The following is an 11,284-nucleotide window of genomic DNA, read 5'->3' as shown; positions in this document are numbered from 1 at the left end:
AAAGTGTGAAGCTCCAGCTCACATCATCTGCTAGGGCCAACTTCTTCTCCCTATGGAGAGCATTTTGCTTTTCACGCCAAACCGCCCACGTGTAAGTAGCGAAATTCTCAAATTCTGACTTCGTTAATTGCTCCTTCAGCCACAGGCAAAGTTCCAACGTGCAAGAGTGAGAGCCCCTTCGGAGAATCGGCATAAATGAAGTGCTCTTCCACAAATGTTTAATTGCAGCGCAGAAGAATAGGGCATGACATGTTGAGTCCCACGGGGAGTTGCATAGGCTGCATGATTTTCTTGTTATATCAAGTTGGAAGTAAAAATTATCCATGTTGAGCAATCGAAACGTAGCTCTTAACTGTTTGATTTAAAAGTTTTGAATTGCATCATTATTAACAATTATATTTTTTTTTGACAAAGCTGTAAAAACACTATCATATGTATTACAAACACCGACATATATCATTCATGGTGTAACATCATTTTTAAAATCCATGGACAAAGAAAAAAGTTTTTTTTTGGGTAGAAAAAAGAGTTTTTATTAGTTTAATTTTTATTAAAAAACTAAAATTTATACTAATAGGAATATATCATTTTATTTTTTTAACCAAGCAAATACTCAAAACCTTACCACTATGCAATAATAAAATATTCTATGAGTGACAATGCATGGGCTAAAGATCATGCTCTACCAACATACTGCTCATGACCAATAGTGATAAATGCGTATGAATTAAAGCTCATGCTAATTAACTTACGACTTATAATCGTTCAAGTTATTTATTTAGTTGACTAATAAAATTATTTGTACTAGTCTAAATAAATCATATTGCAACATGACAACTTAATAATGAAGCACTAGGAATCCAAATTGGAAACTCAACTTGGACATACTAAATTATAGTACAAGGAAAAGTCCCCATCCTTGTAGCCTATATAGGTCAATTAATCAAAATTCTCCATTTTTTTTCAAAGATTTAACAATTTCATTCCAACTTCAAATTTGAATTAAAAGGCAGTGGCAATTTCGTAATTTCGACTGAGGGTCCGTTTGGCATAAATTTTCTCAATCTTCTACGTAGTCAAACCAGAACAAATCAGGCATTTTGCTGATTCCTCAGGGGCAAATATGTCACTTCGGTGTTCATTTAAGTACCCAGCAGGGGGCTCGCTTTCCAAACCACTCTCACCGTTGCTCTCTCTCTCTCTTCAACTTTTTGTTCCAGCCCAAGTCTACTTCGTTTCTCCGCAGTCGAAGGTTTTGGAGCCGCCGACGGCCGGATACGCCGTGTTTTGTGGTCCCTTGCTCCGGAGTTTCTCTGTCAGCCGCCGTATTTTTCATCGGAGGGGAAGTTACAGGGAAAAATCGTGTTCTTGAAACGTCGTTGTGTCTTGATCGCTTGTTCTGAAAGGAGAAGCTTTTTTATTTGCTTTTTGGTGAAGATGATTGATTGATACGTCGTCTTTTTAATCGAAAGGGGGGCACGGATATAGTCAGTGATAGGGAATGACGGCGTCGTGCGTGGGGAAGGTGGTGGTGGCGTTAGCCGCTGGTTGTGCGGCGGTGGCGTGCGTGGCCTCGGCGATGATTGTGGGGAGGAGGGCAAGGCGGTGGATTGGGTGGAGTAGGGTGGTGAGGGTGTTGGAGGAGTTCGAAGAGAGCTGTGCCACCCCCGTGGGGCGGCTGCGGCAGGTGGTCGATGCTATGGTAGTTGAGATGCACGCGGGGCTTGCTTCTGAGGGTGGTTCTAAGCTCAAGATGCTGCTTACCTACGTGGACACCCTCCCCACTGGGTAAAAGCATGGATTTTTTTATATCTGTATTTATTTTATTATTAGTTTTTGAATTTGTACGTGTTTGTATACGTATTTTTGTATGTGTTTCTTTTGAAACTTGCATGTGTCCATTAATCGAATTGTGGCTGGTTTTTGACTGCTTTGATGTTCAAAGTTAGCGTTTATTTTATTTTTAATATTAGTATTTGTATGTGTCTTTTCTCTTCTCCGATGATTTTATTTTGAAACGTTGGATTAAAAAAATCATTTTTTTTTCAAATGTTGTGATTCTTGACATTTTCTGCATTCTCTGGGTGATTTTAAATTTTAAACTTTAGTCACGTCTTCATTTTCCTCACTTGTTTTTACGGAGCATTCGATGCATATCCCCGGATTTCTTGTAAAAATGCGATGCTTTTAGTTATTAGTTTGGTTGCGCCTTCAATTATTAGATTATTTATAGAATTAGGGATCCCTCATCTGAAGCTGCGGTAATCGATTTATGATTTCTTGTTTTTCATTCTACCTTATCCAGTGTAATTCGTATATTAAGCTTTGGATCATATATTTTTGCCACATTTACCTCTATCTATCTCGGAAAAATAAAAATTATTAAAGCTTTTGCTGGTCAAGTCTCTCGGCTGGATCTTGTTACATGCCAGCTATGGGACTGTGTGATATAGCAATTTCCTACTCATCACCTCGGTTATATTCATTTGATGTTAACTATGACAATTTCCATGACGGGAACTATCTCTATTAGAGAATATCTTTTCTAGTTGTTTTTGTAATCTGTTTGTCTTACTCCATTTTGTTTATTGTCCTTTTCAATTCTCGTTTGATCATGTGATCCAGTTTAGAAATCACACATTGCTAGGCCAAATGTTTCATGTGTATTGTGTCCTCTATGGTTGACGAGTTTTTGTTGCATGCATTATCGCATTATTCTGTGATTATGCTTCACTTGAAAATTACCATGGTTGGTTGTGTTTTTTTTTTTTAAATTTAATCCATTGTTTTGGAAATCTCGGGTTTTTTGTTACTTGTTCCATGCTGCAAGCTGGGTGTTAATTAGGCATTTCAGAATTGTAAGTGTTACCCCCTAAACTTGAGAAATTATTTTCCCAGGAATGAGAAGGGAACTTATTACGCAATTGATCTTGGTGGTACAAATTTCCGGGTCTTGCGTGTTCAGTTGGGGGGTCAACCTTCTGCTGTTATTGGGTGTGAAGTAGATGAGCAACCCATTCCAGAACAGTTGATGAGCAGCACAAGCGAGGTGAGCATTGAGCAAGTTCCTATAGTCCACAAGAATTCCTGATATGAATGTAATACAGAATAAATTATTGATGTTTCTCTCTTTGTTGTATCTCCAATTGTAGGAGCTTTTTGGTTATATAGCAGCAACAATGAAGGATTTTGTTGAAAGGGAAAATAATACTTCTGAGCCTTCGCGAGGAGAAGGCAGGGAACTTGGTTTCACCTTTTCATTTCCTGTGAAACACACCTCTTTGTCGTCGGGGATTTTAACAAAATGGACGAAAAGATTTTCTATTGAAGACACGGTTAGTTCAATTTGGTTTACGTTGATGACTCAACTTTTACCAATTTTAAATCTTGAAACTCGTTTCATCGTGCCAAATGTCAGGTTGGAAGGGATGTCTCTCAGTGCCTACAGCAAGCAATGTCTCTAAAAGGCCTGGATATGCGAGTGGCTGCACTTGTAAGCATTCAAGTTCATAATCTTTGACATTTATGTGGATGATAATTCGAGTTTCCCATTACTCTTGGTCAAGGGGTAGATTATTGACTTGACTCTATATGTTCATTACATCATCTCAATTGTAGTGCCGAAAAGTTGCAATACAGTTTCTTGGATGGGTTATTGTGATATGTTGAAGTGTTGATTACCTTTTTCCTTCTACTCTGTTGGATTGCATTTTGGCATGCCCTTTATGTGACCTTTGGCTAGTTACCGCTGTCTTTAGGTGACATGTTTATGATACATCCTTCCATTTGCAATATGATTGTCGCTCTGCATTTGTCTATCTGTCAACTTTATTGTTTGTGGTGTTTATGTTTGTGGCTCTTTACCGTAATTCTTGGTCTGTTATACTCTAAAAGATTTGAGTCGAGCTACTACCATATTTGCTATAATTTGGTACAATAGCAAGCGATCAACCTAATAATTCAATTCAAATTTATCATTAGATGTTTTATTTATTCTTTAATCAGATAATGGTTCCTGCTTCGTCACTGTTTACTTCAAAGAATATTTGAACGAACTAATTCTTGTTTAAACAGATAAATGACACCGTAGGGACCTTGGCCCTGGGTCATTATCATGATGAGGACACCGTCGCTGCTGTGATAATAGGGACAGGTACCAATGCCTGCTATTTAGAACGAGCAGATGCCATCATCAAGTGTCAAGGTCTTTTTGCAAATTCTGGAGGCATGGTATTCTTTCTAGCACATTGATTACGCTTTTGATTAATATTCCCCATTTACACAGTTTTCTTTTGAGCTTAACTATTTTGCAATATTCTTAATCTATTTAGGTAGTTAACATGGAATGGGGAAATTTTTGGTCATCTCATTTGCCGAAAACACAATTTGATGTCGACTTGGATGCTGATAGTCCTAACCCCAATGATCAAGTGAGATCAGTTTTTTTCTTTTTCCTTTTCCTTATCCCTTTTACAATTTAGTTAAAATTCGTCTACTTAACTTTATAATGGTCAATTGTTGATTATCATGCTTTAGGGTTTCGAAAAAATGATATCGGGAATGTATTTAGGAGACATTGTTAGAAGAGTTATGCTTCAGATGTCACAGGAGTCGGATGTTTTTGGACCCGCTTCCTCCAAGTTACACGAGCCCTTCATCTTGAGGTACTAATCTAATTGTTAGTTTTTTTTTTCTTTTACTATCACGATTTATTCGCTCTCTTTTTTGTACGTGATAATTCTAGATCGAATCCCATATTTAAAATTTGAGATGCATCATCTTTAGTCACTTTCTGAATCAGTACTGCAAGATCGAAGAAAATATTTGATACTAGTGGATGAGTTTCTAATTGGAATATGAAAGGAGTATGTTATTTGGCTCAAGGATTTTTCAAAAATCAGTTAGATTTTACACCTGTATAGCTTTCGTGCTATTGAATGATTGATGGATGAAATTAATAAAATGTCCGTACGCATGCAAGCGTTTTGAAAGATCTGAAATTAAGGCCTTATTTTTCAAGAGCAAGGAATTCCAGATTGTGCATTTTGAGTGGAATGTACTTATTTTACTGTACTTCAAAATTTTCCTGTTCGTATGTCGGAGCAAAGCTATTAGCATTGTAATTTTGTTCTGTCCAATAATTTGCACGTATTAACCCATCGGCGGTCTCTCTCAGTTACGGCTTTGGCATTCAGTGAGTTCATGTATCACTACTGTAGTTGACGGTTTACACATGGATTTTAATATTTGCGTCATTGGTTTGAACATTTCAGGACACCTTTGATGGCTGCTATGCACGAGGACAATTCCCCTGACTTGAGGGAGGTGGCCAAAATCTTGCGAGACACTCTCGAGGTATGAACACATTCATTCCATTAGTGTTTCGTCTCAAGTATGGCAGATGTGACGGTATCTTTTTCCAATTTTTGTCGTAATTTTACCTTTCAGATCCCCGATGTTCCCCTCAATGTCCGGAAACTTGTTGTCAAACTGTGTGATATAGTGACATGCCGAGCAGCTAGATTAGTAGCTGCTGGTATTGTCGGAATCCTAAAAAAGATTGGCCGTGATGGAAGTGGTGGAATTTCGAATGCAAAAACGAGGCAAAACAAGATGAAAAGAACTGTAGTGGCAGTCGAAGGGGGTTTGTATACAAACTATACGATGTTCAGAGAGTATCTGAACGAAGCGATGGAACAAATATTAGGGGAGCATATAGCTCCTCATGTCATTATTAAAGTTACAGAAAACGGTTCGGGTATAGGGGCTGCCCTTCTTGCTGCGTCTCATGCACCATCAGCTGTGGTTACATGAAATATTTGTTGATTTTTGCATCTTCTGTAAATTTGTAAAATGCATATATCATTTATAGTTTGCTCAAGGGGAGATTTCATAGGTTATATAAATCCTCAATCATATTATATTTTAGAATTTAGAAGTTTTGAAATATGGTATCTCTTCCACTCTGTATTTATATTGTACGTTGTAATTCATTCATTAAATGTTAATGCTGATATGGTTTGGTTTACACATGTGTTCAAACATCAAACAAAGTTGTAATAATTTATCATGTGTTGCAAGAAATCAAATTTGCTTTTCCTTACACTCTTGTCCTCTTAACTTATATATGCTCGTCATCTGCTGCTATACAACTGATCTATATCGGACATAAACCTGAAGAACCTCGCGAAGATTCTCGCTAGTAGCATGGTCAACTGTCCCAAACGATAAAGTATCATCGACGAAAAAGAGAAGGATTATGTATTCGGGGAGACAATTGGTTTTCGTTTTCATAACGAATTCAAACAACATAGTATCATCGACAAAAAAAAGGATTATGTATTTAGGGGCGACGTGTTTTCGTTTTCTTAACGGGTAGGTGTGACGGAGAGTAGTCCTCAATTTTTTTCCACAGGTTATTTTGGGGGATGAGTGGCTAGGTTGAAGCCCCTTGCCCCCCTCATAATTTTATAAAAAATAAAGTATACTTTAAAAATATTTATAAAACAAAATAAAATAACAAATACGAATTAGAAAAATAACAAATACGAATTAGAACTCGGATCCTATTCAATTTTTTGATAACATATTTTAATCGTAATTTAGGCATTCTGGTTCCTTTTTGTTAGTGGTATTTTTATTTCCCTTACCATTATACGGTCTCGCCTTTTAGAAGAGTAAAAATTAGAGTCCGATATCAATAAATCACGGAAAGTAGAAGAATTTCAGTGTCTTGTCAAAGATATGCTTGTGATATGAGTCATATTATGCATAGTATGTGTTTCGAAATTCATGTATTTTGTTATGTATGTACTCAAACGAACTCAACTTGTTGAGTGATGAATCACTAACTCCTTACTCCTCATTCCCAGATAAACCGGAAGAACAGATAGAGGAAGAAGAATATGACTAGTTTTGGGGCTGGTGATGGACGAAATTTTAATTAGATCTTTGTTCAATTTTTTATTATTTCAGCTGTAAATGTTTCTGCTTAATTTTATCAGGATTTTTGTCGTAAAGACAATTTTAAGGCATGCATAATTGAATCTAATTGTAACAATATAATTTAAAGTGTTTGGAGATTACGAAAATAGCTAGAAAAGTCATAATTATAAATTGGGGTCGTTGGCAGGGGGAAGTTCTCGAAGAACACACACAGCATTGGCGTGCAAAGAAATCAAAATCATGACCTCCAAAATTTCTTTTTTATACATTCTTGTCTTGTCTGCTATTCTTATCATCTGCCATGCACACCATGAATTTCTGAAGGATTTGAATGGAACCCGAAAGGGAGACCACGCAAATGGCTTGATTGAGTTAAAGAAGTTCCTATCTTATCTTGGATACGTGAACCCCGCCAATTCAATCCACATGAACGATGATTTCTTCGACGACGAGCTGGAATCAGGTGTCAAGGAGTACCAAACGTTTTTCAAACTTAAAGTCACGGGAGTTCTCGATCAAGAAACACTGAACCTGATGTCGAAACCTCGTTGCGGAACCCCAGATCATTATTTCATAAGAAACTCCGAAGTGAATCACAGTTTCGAAAAAGATCACCTGTCGATATCATCTCGCTATCGACTTGTTAGACCATGGCCCCCGGGCAAGAGAAATCTCACGTTTTCGTACTCCCCTGACACCAGACCAGATGCAAAGGTCCCGATTGTGATCGCGTTACTCAAATGGTCTCTAATCTCACCGTTCAGATTTATAATCACTTATGGTTACGTTAGTGGTGATATACAGATAGGGTTCAAGAGTTGGGACCATGGGGACGGGTACCCGTTCGACGGCGAGGGAGGGCTCTTGGCGCACGCGTTTTATCCACCAGATGGGAGGTTTCACTTCGATGCAGATGAGATCTGGGATACTGAAGTTCGGCAGGGGACAATAGATATTCAGTCCGTTGCACTGCATGAAGTAGGACATATTCTAGGGTTAGGGCATAGCACTGATCGGAATGCTGTCATGTTTCCGCATGTAGAATATGGAGAACCGAGGAAGAATCTCACTCAAGATGATATCGACGGGATTAAGGCCCTTTACCCCAATAATTAATTATTCTTTATTGGTTAATGAATTGATATTAAATAAATAAATAAATAAAATCTTTTCTTTATCTTGTACTTTTTTTTTTTTTTCATATTTACTTTTTGTAATAATTTTCTATATGTATTTCTTCTTCTTCTGAATTTGATTTTATTTTGTTTGATCATGGTTGCATGTTGGTCAAAAAATTAATTTTGATATGAGACTATGAGAGACTCAGACACCACCAAGTTTGTGGGGTGAGATGATAAAATATTTATAATATGAAAATAAATAAGATAATAGTTCTTTTTTTTGGTTCTATTAATTTGTTTAATTTTGAGTTTTGATTCACTAAATTTTCAAATTTTGGTTTTATTACAATAAATTTTAATTTGACTATTTTGATCTAATTGTTGATTTGATATCGAATAATCATGGCTACTTTAATTTAGTCTAATCGCTTGTTTGGCTTTGAATTTGGATGTCAGTACATTAATAACTAAAATCGACGTCACTTTTCACAGATCAGGTACACATTGACAGATCACGTAATAAATTTTTGCAACAAGTAAATGAAAGATTACTGGCAATCGCCATATCGATTTCTGATTTCTGATTATTACATTAAAAATAAAAAATCATTATAAGGAGCACAATTGCAATCAAACATCATATGCTTCTTCTTTCATTTGTTTTTCGTTCTTATATGTAGAGAGAGAAAATAAATGATGAGTATTTTGAGAAATCTCAGTAAGTGAGAGGCCGTTCGAGACATGTAGCAACATATACATATAATTAAATTCAAATTTTACATAACATATAATAACTTGAATAATAACGAATATTCTTACTTCATAATCATAACATATCACCACATATCATACCCGTATAACATATTTGTTTAGCACTGAGATTTATCTCATTTTCATGGTTTCCTGATATCATTTTCATATATGTTAATCCTCTAAGGAGTGATGTCATGTCCAATATGTTAATCTTCTACAAAGTGAAGCCGTACAACGGTTGTCATCCCACCGTATAAGGGTCATAGTCCAGAAATCATTTCCCATATCCAATGGAATTCTAACAGTGCTTTGAACATAATAACTTGACAAATCTTGAAGAAAACATATCGTGAAAAATGAATTATGCTCGAACGAACTGGCAAAAAAAAAAGCTGAAGGGAGATTCGTACACAAATTATAATATAACAAAACTCCATTACGAAAGAATATATGCATAACAAAAGCACACTTATGAAGGACAAGCGTGCAAATTATAGTATAACAAGAACCCACTTGTGAATAATTCGAAAAACGAGAACTGGTGATGGTAGGATTTCGAAACTGAGCCTGAATTTGAACTGGGGGGAGGCCTCTTATTTATAAGGGATTACCGCTATCTTGATCATGCATTATCATGAAGTTTAAACCTTTGAATTTAAATTTTGAATCTAAGATAGATATTATCTATTATCTATCTCATTATCCTTATCTTATATCTTTATCATGTATCTATATATCCCAAAAATCGAAATATAGACATACAGGGGCGGATCTAGGATTTCGACACTGGGGGGCCGCTTACAAAAGACAAACAAAAATTTAGAATGGAAAAGACAAAAATTCTACGGGTTATATTGAACAAAACATCAACCGTACGTTTCTTAACAAAAGTATTTCTAACTAAAAGGAATTCGACGTTCCTTAAAGTTTTCAAAATCTTCAATGATAGTATCAATACAAATATTTTTAGCAATTTCTCTTTCAATAAATATCATCAATGCATCCGAGAGAAAAGCATCCTCCATTTTGCTCTGAAGCCGAGTTTTGACGATATTCATAGCTGAGAATGATCGTTCTGTAGTAGCTGTAGAAACTGGAAGAGTCAACACAAGCACGATCACTCTAAAAACAAGGTCGTATATATCAGCTTTTTTAGTCTTCACCAACCATTGATACAACTCAGAAAGAGTTGAAAGACTTTTGTAGTATGGCCCTATAACTACATTATGCTCATAATGCTTCAACTGCATCTCTAGTCGCTCTTTTTCGTCACTAGTAAAATCTTGTGGATAAAACTTTTCAACCAATTTGCATATATCCAGATATCTCAATGAGTCACATGCATTTTGAGGATTTAAGGCAGAACTAAGCATAAGTAACTCCACCGCATCTTCATTAAAACGCACATTAATTTCTTGCATTTGTGAATCTATCGTAGCATAAAATAAGTCTACCCGATAATGATGCTCAATGGTGAAATTGCCTTGATGACGACGAGCTCTACCTAGCCTATCAACATATTGAGCACTAAAATCAGGAACATCAATATTACGAGCCACGCAAAAAGACTTCACTTTTTCAAGCAAATCATCCCATTTGTCATCCCTTAGCTCTTGAAGTAATTTTTTTGTAGATGACACTAGCTCCATTGCATTCAAAATGTCTTGAGACTTACGTTGCAATGTCTGACAAAGAACATCTGTGATCTCCATAATTTCTCTCATAAGATGCAAGATGAATACAAAATCAAATGAAGTCATTTCATCATAAACAGATGTTGCATCTGCTCGTTGGGAAGGAAGCCCATCTTCCATAACTTTGAGCAATACCGTACATGATGCACTAAACATCTTGATCAAGCTCGACACAGATCTAAAATGAGAACTCCAACGCGTGTCAGCTGCCCGTTGTAAAGTGCACAACTGATTAAGTCCACTCCCTTTCTCAAGTTCATTAATAGAAATCAAGTGAGCAATGTCATCTGTGTGAGCTTCCTTCAATTCATCATTACGCTTGCACGAAGCACCAACAATATTAACTATGAAAGTTAATTTATCGAAAAACTGATGAATGGGAGTTACATTTTTTGCTGCTCCAACAAGAGCCAACTGCAGTCTATGGGCAAAGCAATGAACATAATAAGCCGACTTACAATCTTTCAAAATCAAAGCTTGCAATCCATGGAACTCACCCCTCATATTGCTAGCACCATCATAACCTTGACCTCTAATATTTTGAACATCCAAATTGTAATGTGCCAAAGAAGAATATATAGCATTCTTTAATGTCAAAGCTGTCGTATTTGACACATGAACAAGCCCAAAAAAACGTTCTTGTATGCATCCATCTTTGTCCACAAACCTCAATACTATAGACAATTGTTCTCTTTTCGACTCATCACGAGCTTCATCGACGACTATGCAATACTTGCTCCCTGCAATTTCTTCACGAATTATATTTTTCAT

The 11,284-nt window shown here is 36.3% G+C and overlaps 3 protein-coding genes across 3 annotated transcripts; 2 read left to right on the top strand and 1 right to left on the bottom strand.

Annotated features, from left to right (window-relative positions):
* The first annotated feature begins 1,162 nt into the window (after window positions 1–1,162).
* Window positions 1,163–6,028, top strand: LOC140809470 (hexokinase-3-like). Its single transcript, XM_073167111.1, has 9 exons — window positions 1,163–1,788; window positions 2,899–3,049; window positions 3,153–3,335; window positions 3,419–3,493; window positions 4,075–4,230; window positions 4,332–4,430; window positions 4,537–4,664; window positions 5,274–5,355; window positions 5,449–6,028. Exons 1-9 carry the CDS (start codon window positions 1,502–1,504, stop codon window positions 5,812–5,814), a joined length of 1,527 nt encoding a protein of 508 aa, XP_073023212.1. The 5' UTR covers window positions 1,163–1,501; the 3' UTR covers window positions 5,815–6,028.
* A 1,121-nt stretch (window positions 6,029–7,149) lies between these two features.
* Window positions 7,150–8,061, top strand: LOC140810415 (metalloendoproteinase 1-like). The gene has a single exon (XM_073168280.1). It carries the CDS (start codon window positions 7,186–7,188, stop codon window positions 8,059–8,061), a length of 876 nt encoding a protein of 291 aa, XP_073024381.1. The 5' UTR covers window positions 7,150–7,185.
* A 1,654-nt stretch (window positions 8,062–9,715) lies between these two features.
* On the bottom strand, window positions 9,716–11,284 carry LOC140810414 (uncharacterized). The gene has a single exon (XM_073168279.1). It carries the CDS (start codon window positions 11,282–11,284, stop codon window positions 9,716–9,718), a length of 1,569 nt encoding a protein of 522 aa, XP_073024380.1.

This window comes from Primulina eburnea, chromosome 13 (assembly GCF_022965805.1).
Source record: "Primulina eburnea isolate SZY01 chromosome 13, ASM2296580v1, whole genome shotgun sequence".
NCBI classification, from domain to species: domain Eukaryota; kingdom Viridiplantae; phylum Streptophyta; class Magnoliopsida; order Lamiales; family Gesneriaceae; genus Primulina; species Primulina eburnea.
This window is presented reverse-complemented; position numbering and strand designations above follow the sequence as displayed.